This window comes from Ruditapes philippinarum, unplaced genomic scaffold (assembly GCF_026571515.1).
Source record: "Ruditapes philippinarum isolate M1 unplaced genomic scaffold, ASM2657151v2 ctg4148_1_1_1_1, whole genome shotgun sequence".
Classification (NCBI taxonomy): domain Eukaryota; kingdom Metazoa; phylum Mollusca; class Bivalvia; order Venerida; family Veneridae; genus Ruditapes; species Ruditapes philippinarum.
Window position 1 is genome coordinate 1,535 of NW_026861119.1, and position 15,679 is coordinate 17,213.

Genomic DNA, 15,679 nt, shown 5'->3' on the forward strand with positions numbered 1-15,679 from the left:
AAATGTCCTATTTGTGTCCCAAACACATGTTTTCGTTTGAGAAATGTTTGCTAAAAAAAGTGAGCACTTTTTCGGCGCCGCCCCCCCCATCCAAAACAAACATCAGGGGGTTGCCAGAAGGGGGATGTGCCCCCTTCTGTTTGGGGGGTTTCGCCAAGAAAATTTTGGACTTGTGAGAGGCTTAAAATGACCCCAGGTCGATCATAAGGTAACGTGTAACCAACGCTGAAAAGCCTTTGACTCTATCTCAATCCCTTGAGAAGTTGCAGCACTTTGAAATAAATTTTGATGGAAAAAATCGAGGCAAAATAGTGATTTTTGGCAATTTTGAGATGTCCCCTCGTTGCCATGGTAACAGGAAATTTAAGACTGAGCATGTCGTTACAAAGGCAATGGTCCAGTCAACATTTGAGCCAAGTTTGATTAGTATTGAAGCATTTTTCATAGTTTCATAGCAGTTTGAACTTGTAAGAAGAGGCTTTTCAGTGAAAATGGCCATTTTTCACAATATGCTCATGGGGGAAACGGTTAAGACTTAGGATAATTGTTCTTTGTTATCATTTTTATCAAGTATGATATGGAGGACCTTTGTTGCCAAAATTCCAGACATGTAAACTCACTTTAAAGTGTTCCTTTTGAAATATACTTTTGAAAATGCGCACATGTATGTGCAGCAATTTTGACTGTATCCGTGCTCAGGAAATAATATGCCTCTTAATCCAAATCCAAACTTTTAACTGAAGGCTCCCAAGTTTACATACAGATCTTAACAACTGAACTGACCTAACATGAAAAATAACAAATTTACAAGTTGGTATAATACATAAGCTCCCTTCAAAGTTAATATTATGAAACTTTCGGCTATTTCAGTGAACGTGTCTGGAGCACATCTGGGAGGTGTTAAGAATTGGCAGAACATATTTTAAAATATTTTAAAGGGAAAATGAGCAATTATGTTCCCTGTTCACTGACTAAATGTCTTTATTGATAAAGAACACATTCAAACATTTGTATCTCACCAATTTAATTCGCAGTATGTAAAACAAAAGAGATTAATTATGAAATAGAAACAAGAGGGCAATTATGACCTAAAACCGCTCACCTGGAAGTTATTGCTGGACAAAATCGTCATTTCTACAATGTAGAAGTAAGTAAATGGGCAATATTAATGAGGTATCAATTGTCAAGTCTTAAAATGACCAGTGGTCCAAATTTATAGAATGTAGCTAAAAAATTTAAAAGAGGATTATAAGTTGTGTTTTTAACTTTTTACGTCACACCAATACTGTTAATATCATATGGCGACATTCCAGCTTTATTAGTGGAGGAAGACCAGACCTCAGGTGCCTGTCTGTGCATTATTTTAGGCACAAACGGGCACCTGGGTAGGACCACCGACGTTCAGTAAACTAGTAAGTTTATGAACTTCCTCATATGAAATAAATAGTCTCTATCGGGATTCAAACCCATAGTGGCAAGGGGCAAATGGTTTGAAGTCAACGACCTTTCCTACTCGGCCACGGAAAATCATTGTCAAATTTCAAAACAACAAGAAAACTGAACTTAACATTTGTTCAATTCATGTAAAGGACAACTTGACAATGGTAAAGTTCTGACAATCTATGCTTTATAGATTGACAAAAACTTCAATATACACATAAGTTAATTCAATCATGTGACCAACAGAGGGCACCGTTAATGATCACAGCATACTTTGTACCAGGTGAGCTTAAATGCCAAATAAAACTGGGTAACAACATGGAAAAACAAAATGGGTATGCAGTAAATTTGTGATTAATTCTAAAAAAGCAAAATGCTATGTACACATTTTATACAATCAGTTTTCTTGACACAAATGAATATTTTACATCCTTCAAGCTAAAACAATATTAAAAATAACAAAAAATAATAATGATAAGTAACATATTTAACACTGCAAATCTTAAAATGTCAAAATAAAGAAAATAACTGCTCCAAATATGAATGTTAGAAAATAATCCAAGAAATATAAATGAGGCACATGTACAATTGTAGTTTATACCAATATTTGAAAAATGTAAATTAAATCTAGAGGTGACAATACATGTAGGTGAAATAAAACTGCAAAGCTTTAAATGGACCTAACAGGAAGGGAGCCAATCTAAAAATTTATGTATATGGAGTGTCAATTCAATGACATTTTCTAGACTATACTCTTATCTGGATATCTTTTTTTTCCTATACATGAGCAGTGTGTTTTTTTCTGGCCTTTTAATACTTTCCCACCAACTTAATAGATATTATCCGGAACTCAGCAAATGTGTTGATACAAACAAACTTTTACCTTACAGCTTCACAGTGCACTACCCGTCACAATAGATTAGTCAACCTGTTGCGCTTATTTTTAAAACTGTAACTCTTAAAGTTTGTATGTACCTATGGCTTAGATAGGAAAAACCAAAAATATTCTAAATTCCGGAGTAGGTCTATTACATGAGTGTAACAATTAAACTAATTGAGCTAATAGTAATATTTCATCAAAAGTGACATAAAAGTACATTTTTTTCCAGCAAGTTCGTGAACAAACATTAACACTGTGTGAATGCCTCAAAGTTTAAGCTGCAATTCATCTGGGACATACAATATTATGTACTAGATTTTTATTAAATACATGTACAAGAAATAATTCTCATAACTATTTAACATTCACAGCAGTAATAACACAATTAAACAATATCTGAAAATTTATAAGACATTCTTAATACATGGCAATTGACCCACAAGTAATAAAGTAGCAATACAAAATACACAAAAATATAACCACTTCCTCGGCAAAGATGAACACCTATTCTGTATTACTTAATTTAGTTTGGAATACATTTCAATTAAATGACCCAATAACAATTATTGACTTAAATTTTAATTGAATATACATGTATGTAGACTAACATAGTATTAATGTCATCAATAATATAACAAAATGTACAAACTTTAAGAAAACACAAAAAATTAACAAATGATACATAAAGTATATAATATTATGCAACTAGGGGAATACCTCAAAAATATTATTTATATTATTTACTGCATAATATACAGATTCATTCTTCAAAGCATGTATTAAAACAACATTTTGTAGTTACTGTTCATGATATTCTCTCCTGTTTCATCCCCATAGACTTTTTAGGTAATTTGACTTCCAACACTAATATGAAACTTAAACTTGCTTTAAAGTCTTAGTGTTTGTTTTCCAAGTGTTGTTATTCTATCTAATTTCAGACTAAAATTATGGTATTTCAATTTATTTATAAATTTGTATCAGTTAAATATATTTATGAATAACTGACATGTAGCCTTGATAGATATTGCAGAACTTCAACCTTAAAGTGAATTGGTCTATAATGGAAGGTCTGTAGAACCATAAATAATTATGTTGGTAGTATTTAGTATCATATGTAACAAAAAACCACAAAATAATTGTACATGTATATGGAAGCTTTCAGCAAGTGTGAGATACATAATCCGATATTACATATCTTTATAGTGCTGAGCTGATTTAAAAGTATCCTAGAACAAAATATTATTCATCATAATATTAATATTCATCATAATAATTGAGCCGCGTCACGACAAAACCAACATAATGGGTTTGCGACCAGCATGAATCCAGACCAGCCTGCGCATCCGTGCAGTCTGATCAGGATCCATGCTGTTCCCTTACCGACCCTATAACAAGTAAAGAAACTGATAGCGAACAGAATGGATCCTGATCAGACTGCGCGGATGCGCAGGCTGGTCTGGATCCATGCTGGTCGCAAACCAATTATGTTGGTTTTGTCGTGACACGGCTCATATTGTTCATACTGAATCATATAGAACTTGAACATTTTTTTCCAAGCAATATGTTTTTAAGAATTTCCAAATGATACATTTCTCTTACTCTTATCAATATTTGAAATAATTATGATAAATGTGCTCATTGTAGACCAATCCACTTTAAAATTTATACAAAAATTAAGATTCAATGCCACACTCTGTAGAGTTGTATAAATCAAATCCAACAAAAAATTAATTATGTACACAGCCTGAATAAATATTGAACAGTTAGCAGACATAAATTGCCAACCATAGATTGTTTTATTTTTAAGCAGGAACATATCTTGCAAAACTTATACTTCATATGCTAATGCCCTTTCATTTGAAAAAAAATGTTAATATTTACACACACAAACAAAAAGGCAAATTGACTAATTTTTGATAAAATTTAATCTGGAATCCTTTCATTCTTTATAAGCACCTTTAGTAATCATTGTGCAACAATACCACAACCCTGAAGTGTTGTAATTAATGCAAACAGATCACAAACACTGCTTCCTTTATCATTTGTATTCATTTTCTAAATAAATTAATGTTGTAGCCAAGGAGTCATTTAAGGAATGTCAGTGGAAGATTAAGCATTAAGATTTTAGCAGTAAAAATTTCATAACATATATGCATCAGATATTCAAGCATTTTTTGGTGGTAAGTATTAGGTACAAACTGAAATGATTTGATGAAATTTTCACTAATCATATCATTCGACTTTCCTACTTAACTGCACAATTAACCTGTTCGTTACAACAAAAACAATGTTCTTCCTCTTTCAAGTTCATCTTTCTCAAACACTGATGCATGATGCATGGAAAAAAATCAACAACAACAAGTTTGTACTTCACTATGTATATAAGAAAAAAAAGTTTAAAATCTAGCATTTAGCAATGCTAAGACCATAATCCTGCATAATTTCCCCATAATCCTGCAGGTAGTGGCCCACCAGCCACAAATAATCTTGTACCAGAGTCATCATACTGATGTGTATAGATTGCATTCGGAAATTCCTGGTTATATTGATGCATGAAGAATCCCATATAGTTTTCATCATGTAACTGAAAAAAAAGACCCAATGTCTAAGCAGTTTTTATCTTTGTTAAAAATGTGTACTTACGAGAAAGTATTTACAGAGAAAAGAAATAGCTGCATAGCCACATGAAGAAAATTTCTCTAATGGATCAAATGTACAAGGGTTGTCCCAATATTCTGTGACAAGATTGTTTAAAAGCTATCTAAAATAGATACGAATTTGATATTTTAATATGTTATAAACCCATATAATTGAAGCGTTTTCACAAACTTACATAGAAAAATATCAACAAACAACAAACATATGCCGTAAATACCATGGCAACTATCCGAATCGCGGCGAACGTCTAACGTCAGAGACGGCGTTAAATCTATATAAGGCGCCTTTCTCAAATACTCTCAATGGCTTTCAACGCAATAATGATGCAGCTTTACCCATAAATCTTCAATTACAGACTTAAATCATTGGTTGTTAAAGTCTGTTAAATGTTTGGATGACGTACATTAATTTTTGCTACACACGAACATCCAGTCTGGTTGCACCTACTTTTAGCTGTAGGAAATAGGCGACGGAGATTGGTCTTCCTATTCAAGCTTTCCTTATTTTCGTTTTTTGTAGTGTAGAACTCTGTTTCCGTTCATGCCTTTTGTACACAAATGCTCAGGATATGTTACTAAACTGTTTTATTTGGTATATTTGTTGAAAATCATAGCATGTGTCATCTCGAAATAGTCACAAAACCTGAATGATCTGTTCACTGCGCCGCAAATTCTTCGAATGTCGCCATTTTAACTTTCCTATTTTTTATGAGATATTTTCATTTATCCGTAGGCTGTTCGTTTCTTAAGTTATTTAACTAAAATTTTCTGAGATGATGTAAACATAACAGCAGAGGAAGTCAACGTGGCATTGTGCAGACACATCATCAGATATTTGAAATATACGTTATTAATTTTAGCCTATTCGTATCAAAATACAGGTTATTTGACGTGCGCAGGCAACTCAATCCAATGTCCTTAATACTGAATATTTCTAAGTAACTAGAGTAAATATTTTGTAAATGATTTGTTATAATGTTAAATAATAACCTTAACGGTAATGTGTGTGAATTATTATCTATTAGCGTTAAAAATGAACCACCTATAAAATTTGTCACGGACTTTTGGGACAACCCTCGTACGTACATTTTTCATCAAAATGCAATTACTTATCCATTCAAAACCAACAGTCATAAAAGTGGTGGCTTGATGGTTCAGATCTCTTAACATAGGAATCGAAGGTTTAAACCCCTTCTTGTGTCACAACCATAGAACAGATCATTTTCTAATTATGGTCAGATGCATGGACTTGCCAGCTGATACTGAACAGCACTGGTCAAATGGATAGAATCTGTTGCAGATAGCAGGCCAAATGTCACAAATACCATTCTTTTAACTTAAATGCCAATTGATAATTTGTGTTTAGGAATGTACATATAAATACATATGTCATTTACTTACCAGCCAACCTTTGCCAAGAACCAATGCACAAGAATGACCGCATCCACTTTCAAGATATTTCCCTCCTTTCAGATCAAAGAATAATATATGGCCTGTACCAGTACCTATAGTTATAATATCTTCATGGAAACTAACAGATCGTATACCTGTAATATAATAGAGGAATGAGTATAAGTTTAATACTAACTTTTTATGGAATAAGCTGATTAAAATCATATTATGTGAGTCTCTTGTGGAATATCAAAAACATTTCTATTTATCACATATCCAAAATAAATTCAGTTTACAGTAAAAACTAGAAATGTGTCCATAGGACACGGATGCCCCCACACGCCACTGTTCTGTCAATCTTATGACTCTTGGTCAAATATTTTTTGGACTACATGTGCCACAAGTTGAAAACTAAAAATCAACAAAGGGCCATAATTCTGTTAAATTTGGTCGCAGCAAAAATTCCTTCCTTTAAAACCATCTACACATTAAGGTTGTTCATCCCTGGAAGTGTAAGCAAAATCTGCCATCCGGTTTAAGAGGAGTTGCATTCACAAAATTTCTACATAGTATACATGTATAGTGAAAAAATCAACAAAGGGCCATAATTCTGTTAAATTTGGTCACAGCAAAAATTCCTTCCTTTACTACCATCTAAACATTAAGGTTGTTCATCCCTGGAAGTTTAAGCAAAATCTGCCATCCGGTTTATGAGGAGTTGCGTTCACAAAATTTCTACATAGTATATAGTGAAAAAATCAACAAAGGGCCATAATTCTGTTAAATTTGGTCGCAGCGAAAATTCCTTCCTTTACTACCATCTACACATTGAGATTGTTCATCCCTGGAAGTTAAAGCAAAATCTGCCATCCGTATTAAGAGGAGTTGCGTTCACAAAATAATCTACATAGTATATAGTGAAAAAATCAACAAAGGGCCATAATTCTGTTAAATTTGGTCGCAGCAAAAATTCCTTCCTTTACTACCCTCTACACATTAAGGTTGTTCATCCCTGGAAGTTTAAACAAAATCTGCCATCCGGTTTAAGAGGAGTTGTGTTCACAAGATTTCGGGATGTACGGACAGACGTACATACGGACGGACAAGTGCAACGCTATATGCTCCCACTATGTGGGGGCATAAAAAGTTATTTTTTCATTGACGTGCCTATACTTTACCGTCTAACACTAACATTAGCATGCATTTTCGCTATGTTTGTATAACGCAAAAGACGTCGCATTGCATCAAATTTCACTAAAGAAATATTGTTTTTATAAAATGGCTTTAGTACACTCCTGATCCATGGTTCATGTGATAAAACAGATAAAGAACTCTTATAACATTAAAAGCAATATCAATATTTGACAAAATTTGTTTAAATTCTAAGATTTTAACATTTTCAGAGACATGTTATTTCATTGTGAAAGGCATAATGTACAATGATAGTTGTCACAGCTAAAATATGTCCAGTAAAATACATGGCATTCTTATCATTTTCACTACTGAAGAAACTTTCAAGCTAAATAAAATTACTTTCTAGACAAACTATTACTGGTGCCATATATGGAAACAGTGCTGTGCTTAATATAGCAAAATAATCTTCTAATTCTTCTGCATATCCAAGACAATCACATATTTACATGGTTACTTTTTGACATTGTCAAACTTAATCTCTTAACTTATTAATTGCTTAAAAAAGCACTGTATAGGTAGATATATGATACAAATACAATAAAAACAACTCACCACCTCCTCTGTATTTAGAAATAATTGTAGTAAGAGTATGTTTCGATCTAGGGTCTACCAAGTTAACATGTGACTGTGACCCAATAGCATACAATGTCTTAGGCTTTGACACACACATACAAACATTCTCCTTACTGTTCTGTAGTTTACGATTATATACCTACAAGAAAATGAGATCTTATTTCTGTCACTTCTAACTAGATATATTAACAAGAGTTGTCCATAAGATATCAGGGTCAGTAGCATTGCTCTCCCTTTTATTTAAACATAATAGTCAAGTTAAAAACTATATACCAAAGTTTAAAAGTATACAATAAAATAAACACACAAGCAATAAATATTTACAAGTAAATATATACACAATGAATTAACTTAAATGTCATTCTTTGAACTCAAACATTTAAAATTGAAGAAGCTATTACTTACCATTTTAAATGTTTCTACATCCCATATATGGAAGTATGCATTTAAAGACAAAACTGCTAATTCCTGCAAAGGTAAAACATTTAACATTAATTTCATAACAAATAAAATGTTCTTGTTCTCACCTACATACAACTTTTCAAAAATATATATTTCCTTTATGAATGTGTGTATAATGGGGGATTTGGGTTTAATACTATGATGGAAATTTTATTTGTCTTAAACATCACAAGCCCATTGACTATTAACACAGTACTGGTCATATGATGACTTTTCATTACCACCTATTCAAGAGAACATCAGGTGCTCTGTATTCTTTCAGTCACAAAAAAAGCACCTGAATAGATTCAACAACCTTTGGTTAACTGGTTGGATAGATTCCTCACACGAATCCTATGTCTCTGACAGGATTCAAACTGACAGAAAAGCTACCCAAAGGCTGCAAACTCATTTGCTTAGCTACAATGGCCCCTAGACATAAAATCTAGGAAGCAGCTTTAATCACATTGAACACTGTACTACTTTAAACACTCTTGTACATTTGTTTCAAATACAAATGCACTGGTGCAACTCATTTTGATACCTCTTTTTACTCTTATCAAGCCATACAGTGAAAAAATAGTATTTCTGTACACACTAAATCCAAGCTTTTAAATACTTAACAGACTAAAAAATATGATTTTCACTTAAAACAATAAAATGTGCTTAAGAATGTGAAACATTTGTTACTAACAAATATTATATATAATACCTTTCTCTCATCATGGTAAGCTAGAGCTCGCACTTTCCTTGCGTCCGTACATTCCTTGACAAGGAGAGGAGATGTAATACTGTACTCAGGTACCTGTAAACTATTTAGAGGTGATGAATCAACGTCATCAAACCCATCAATTCTCCATAATCCTAGATGACTGTCACGGGAACCTAGAAATATTAATAAATAGTTTCTATTTCATTCCATATCATCTACAGTCAGAAATAAATATTAATTCAGTCAGATGGTTTTATTATACTTTTTTTACTTATCTTGTAAAACAAGTTTGTACAAATTCATTCATTCACATCCTATAGTCTGCTTTTTGATACTAACTAGTACCGAGCAAGACTCCAACCCATGATCCCTTCGTTCAGAGGCAGACACCTTAACCACTATGCTACCACTGTTTTTAGTATGTTGATGCTGGTTGTCATTAGTGTATGGAAAACTCTCTTCAATAAAAAAAATCCTTAAAAAACAGTTTCTTAATGTCTACTCTTCATTAAAGTGTTTTAGGCAAGGCTATACAGATTCATTTATAAATGAAAACTTTTTAGGCAAGGCTATACAGATTCATTTATAAATGAAAACTTTTTAGGCAAGGCTATACAGATTCATTTATAAATGAAAACTATCATTTTCCATTTACATGGTATTCTAAAAGCAGTGTTAAGTAAAATTGATCAGAAAAAGGAACAACCATGCCAGTCACCAATAACATGTAACATACAAGTGCTGACAGAGAGGTATACATGTATGTGTTTTACTGTTGACTTTCAATTCTGGCTTTGATCCAAATCCAATTTAGCTTGCTTATTAAACAAACATTTTTAGCCAAGAATTAAGATTTTTCTGCATTGGAACTATAAAAGGAAATGCTTTAAATATGTGCATGTCTTATATGTGCTCTAAAGTTTTGTTAAATATATATATATATATTGTACCTGTTACAAGAAATTCATCATCCAGCCAACAAATATCAAATATCCAGTCATTGTGTGCTCTCTGAATGAAATAAAACACATTTTAATGTATCCATATACATGATTTCACTTTCAGGCAAGTGACAAAAAACATAGGCTTTAAAGTTGGTCAAATGGCTACACCTCAAAGAAGTAATCTAAGGATTGCTAACTGCGTGTGTTCAAACCAAGTAAGAGATAAGCTGTTGATTTCTTGAGCAAGAAACTTTACTCTCATTGTTCAGTATTGGACTATTGGTTGGTTGCAGGAACAGATATAAGCTTATAGCTTCCTACACAATGGAACTAAAGTAAATTCTCTATTAAAGTTAAACTAAATATAAGTTTACACTTTCACTTTTTTTTAAATATAATAAGTCTGTTAGTACATGTATGTAACATAATATGAACATTTGTAAGTCAATATGTCACAAACCCTCAAAAAAACTAATTCTTTTTTATAACTTATCTAACATTATGTAAACCAGATTGGTAGAATTATAAAGAAGTGGCAATGATGTATTTGATAATGCTGTATAAAAGGAATTTCTTTTCTGTTTCTGACCCAAAAATATCACTTTTATTTTAATTCATCATATGTACAAAACAAACAAACTAAAAAATATGTCTATAGGACACGAATGCTCCCACATTCCATTGTTTTATCAGTGTACAGACAGGATGACAGACACACACGGGCAAATCCCTGAATATGTGAGGGCATAATAATTGCCAAATCAATCTTAGCCACCCTTTAAAAATACATAAGACTCATGACCATATGCCATTTCATATTAAACATGTGAAGTAAAAAGAAGTATACAATGGTTACAAGTGTGATAAAACCATTGAGGAGGATGAATGGCTGGAAAATGTAATGTCAATCAAACTGTCAATGAAAAATGCCCAAGAATCAAATTCTCAAATTGCAGATCTGTAACCCAGTTCTTTAATACATGACTAAATAGGGATAATTCTTGACATTTATAGCCATAAAAACAATAATAATATTTACCTCTCCTACACAAACTGGATCAAATGTAGGTAATTTATACACAGCTAAATCATTAGTATTTTCAGCTCCTGTGGCAAGAAGAGTTTTTGATGGATTGACAGCAATACTGTGAATACCACATGGACAACTAGCAGGTACACTGTTATTACTACTTTTTAAAGAGGGTATATGATCCAGGTTACCTGTGTTTAAATCCAGTACTTCTAACTGTAACAAAAAAAAACACGATAGATATGTATTTGAAAATAATAACAGATTACCATGTCTGTATGCTTACAGGGTTTTCATTATTACTTGATTGGCGATCCAAACAATTGATTAAAATGCTGTTAAAATTGGTTGTATTTTCAGCCTGTATATTACAGTATCACCCTTGACCCTTGGCAAAATCAGTTGTTTTCTTTACAGCATCTGTTGCCTCAAATAAAAATGAAAACCCTGTTCTAAGCTTATCACAGACCTGAAAAAATATCAATCAGTAAGTTTCCAATGATTTCTTTGTCAGTTTTCAATCTGAAATTTTTTTAAATGACTAACATTGCATATTCACAGTTACACTACTCATGTTAAACTCACATGGGTTAATACATGTGCATGAGTTTTTAATGAAAACATTTTTGATGCCTAGTAAAGTTATATGACCTTTAAAAGAATGTTTTTTTAAATACACCATAATGCTTATTACCTTATTACATTTTGTACCGAATACAATTTGTTTTGTATTGAGCCATTGAGAAGAAAATATTTTATTTATTTGTCCGAGACGGTATTCTTTCTCCTGAAACAGCTGTGGCATCAGTTGCGATGCATAGTCATCAACAATCCTATGAGGATTAGTGTAACAAAAATTTCTACATCCAAGTTCACGCCTCTGTGTATAGAGGAACAGTTCCCTACCAATTCTTGCATGTAACTGCTCTCTGGAAGACCCACATAGTCCATCTGGAAAACAAGATTGGATAAAATTTGTGAAAAAATGCTATGCCACCACATTAATACAACAATAAATAGTAGGAACTTAAGTAGTTTTTTATCTATCCAGTACAAAATTGTAGTATGCAGAAATTTGCTGATGTAATAGACCTCTTAAATTCTCCTATCAGTCTGTTTACATTTAACAATTGAAAACCGGAAACAAGGGTTGTGTCTTAGGTTATGTATAAATTGAGCACTTTAACAATAAAGCTCTAAACACTTTGTTAATTGGATACGGATTTGACTGGCATGTGCCTAGCAATGCTGAATAAAGTGTGTGATTTATTCTGATTTCATAACCTCAAACACAAGCTTTGTCCAGTTTTGGTTTGTTAAATTTTGTAATCAACTGATTATGAGAATTTCTAGTGGTCTATTGCATTGAGAGGTTCTATTGCATCGGCAAAGTTTATCTTGAAAATCATGCCAAAAATGCAGGATGAGTTGCATAGCATGCAGAAGGAGTAAAAATTTGAAGCTACTTGCAGTGTAGATTTACATGTACTTGCCAGACTAGATTTTTTGGGGGGTCATTTGTGACCCTTTGTTGTCATTTGAAATTATTAAGGATTAAATTTTAAAAAAGTAAAAAGTATTAATCTCAGAATGTTTGAATTTTGATTTCTCCTTTTAACTTCAATTTCTCACTTTTTGCGGTTGCAAACAAAAACTCTTTTAAAAGAAGAACCAAGGCCTTATTTGCATTAAAACATTTAATCTGTCAGATGTCTGTTTATTGCAGAAACTTTGATATTTTGGCCACTAAAGCATAGTTGTAGATAACATTGTTATCTATGTCTCTGATTGAAGCCGGGCCCCTATCTTTCGTGGTGTGTTTGCCATTGTGAGAAAAACATCTGCATGCACAAATCGCTTGATTTACTAGATTGTACATGTCTAGATCCCGGAGACCGTGACTGATTGCAGAACGGTTAAATGTTGTGCCAGTAACAGTAAACTACACAGAATCTGTAAGCAATTTACACATACCCGCATTTACAGGAAATAGATAATTTGGGATGGTCATTTTGGATAACCAAACAATAATAGCTGATTTAAAACGGTTGGCGCAAATAATAGGAGAAATAACTTAAAATATGCATTAAAATGAAGGCATGTATTATGTAATTAAGGTAGATTATGACTGCATCATAAAAAACACGCTTTGCATTTTTTAAATGCATCCTTCGAGAAATTATTGCATCAAAAACGCAAGAAACACTGTACTCGTCCTGCTCTGAAATTTTTTTTCGTTCCCTGATGCCCCTTTCCCTAAGGTGTTGTCTTCACGTAACTGTCTTGTTACAGTTTTAAAATGGGCACACTCAAGACTTTAGCTTTAGATAGATCCACTTATTGCACTACGCATTAAAACATTTTGTAAGGGCAATAACAATCTAGCTTTGGAATTGGAGCATCAAAATATATTGACTACACATCTAAGTGCTAGAACTCACAGACGCTTGGGGTTTGGAGCTCAAAACGCCTTTAAAATCCAAATAAAATGCATATTTGTCAATCCCAGGACATGTACTGATCATATATATCAAAAAATCTTAATATATGCCGTTTTGAAAAAAAATCATATTTCAACAACTATAATAATACACAAGATAAAAATGTTCGTCGGAAAAAATCCGCAACCCTACCGTCATAATCACCATGTATTTTAATCCATTTCCAATATTTTCACATAATCCTTTGGTCCATCGACACAGAAGATATAATTCTTCACGATGATGGTCAATTTTAAACTTCAACGGTAATATAAACAACGCAACAGCCGAAATTAACATCAATATTATCGCCGTTTTTTTTCAACGACAAAATGTTTCGATAAATTCAACGGACCAGACGGCTATGAACGAAGCTATCCGATTATGTGGTTCCCAAACTTAAAAGCGCTGCGCATTTTGCACACGGCAAAGCTGGGGCCACATAATCGGATAGCTTTGTTCATAGCCGTCTGGTCCATTGAATTTATCGAAACATTTTGTCGTTGAAAAAAAACGGTTTAAAATTGACCATCATCGTGAAGAATTATATCTTCTGTGTCGATTGACCAAAGGATTATGTGAAAATATTGGAAATGGATTAAAATACATGGTGATTATGACGGTAGGGGTGCGGATTTTTTCCGGCGAACATTTTTATCTTGTGTATTATTATAGATGTTGAAATATGATTTTTTTTCAAAACGGCTTATATTAAGTTTTTTTGATATATATGATCAGTACATGAGCTGGGATTGACAAATATGCATTTTATTTGGATTTTAAAGGCGTTTTGAGCTCCAAACCCCAAGTGTCTGTGCTAGAACTATTAGTCCAATAGATTAGACGTTACAGGCTTGTTATAGTTTTATGTTGGTCAAGTCTGACGTCTAATAGTTATTGCTCATAAACGCGTAGCATTTTGAAAAATTAAAAAAATGTCTGTTGACTTGCCTTTCAAGCTTTATTCAAAAGCTTATATTCTGTTCTTTCAATTGCATGGTCTATCATTAACAAAAACTTTCAAACAATGTACTTATTAATTAAAAATAAAATATAAATATCAGTCTATTTTGCTCATCGGCCATACTGGTTAAGTAAGGCGTTTTACAGATTGATTCCAATTTTTTGAACGGAAAAATATATTCGAACACACTGACGGTGCATGGGAAATTATTTCGTTGAAAAAATATTCCGTTAGAAACTTCTGGACTCATTTAAACGCTTGCATTTGAATTAGCCAATCAGATTTCGCGCACTGTATGGCGGCCATTTGTATATCGGCTGTACAAGGAATTTAATTAAATGAGAGGATTTAATCATGTCTTTTCGGATGTGACAGTTCAATAATTTTATTAAAAGATATTCATTTTTTAGTTTTGTTCATAAATAGGTCAAAATTAATGTAAATACACGCTGTTTTAATTGTTTAAATTCATTAGATCTAAATCGATGTCTAATGTCAATTTTTTTGCTACACGATTTTGCAAAGATCTGTTAAGACCTAACGTAACATGGAAAATGAAAAATGTAAAATATCAGATTAATGAATGATAAATATGAAATAGGTTACGTATAGGTCTTATAATTAGGACTATAGAACTATCTGTACATCTTATGGACTATATTGAAAATCTATCGAAGTCTAACCATGTTATCAGTACGCAATTGAAATGTTAATAAAACTATTTGCAAAAATTAGAATCTACATTTTTTCACAAGAGCAATTTCTGTAGAGCTTACTTTTTTTAGTCAAAATGAAAAGTGCGCACTGCTAAGTACTTTCTCACCTTTATGTTTGGATTTAGTAATCATGATGTTTTACATTATTTTCTAAACTAAGATGCATATACAATAATCATTTGTTTTTTAAAAGGGATATAAAATTCTAAAAAAAAATCAAAACAAGAAATCCTTCGTCAAGGGAGATAATTCTATG

General features: G+C 32.5%; 1 protein-coding gene across 1 annotated transcript; it reads right to left on the bottom strand.

Moving 5' to 3' along the window:
- Positions 1-3,752: 3,752 nt before the first annotated feature.
- LOC132714580 (DDB1- and CUL4-associated factor 12-like) lies at positions 3,753-15,679 on the bottom strand. The gene is made up of 9 exons (XM_060697469.1): positions 15,531-15,679; positions 11,958-12,214; positions 11,273-11,479; positions 10,240-10,300; positions 9,290-9,462; positions 8,542-8,604; positions 8,116-8,275; positions 6,379-6,524; positions 3,753-4,904 (listed from the first exon to the last, which is right to left on the bottom strand). Exons 1-9 carry the CDS (start codon positions 15,553-15,555, stop codon positions 4,740-4,742), a joined length of 1,257 nt encoding a protein of 418 aa, XP_060553452.1. The 5' UTR covers positions 15,556-15,679; the 3' UTR covers positions 3,753-4,739.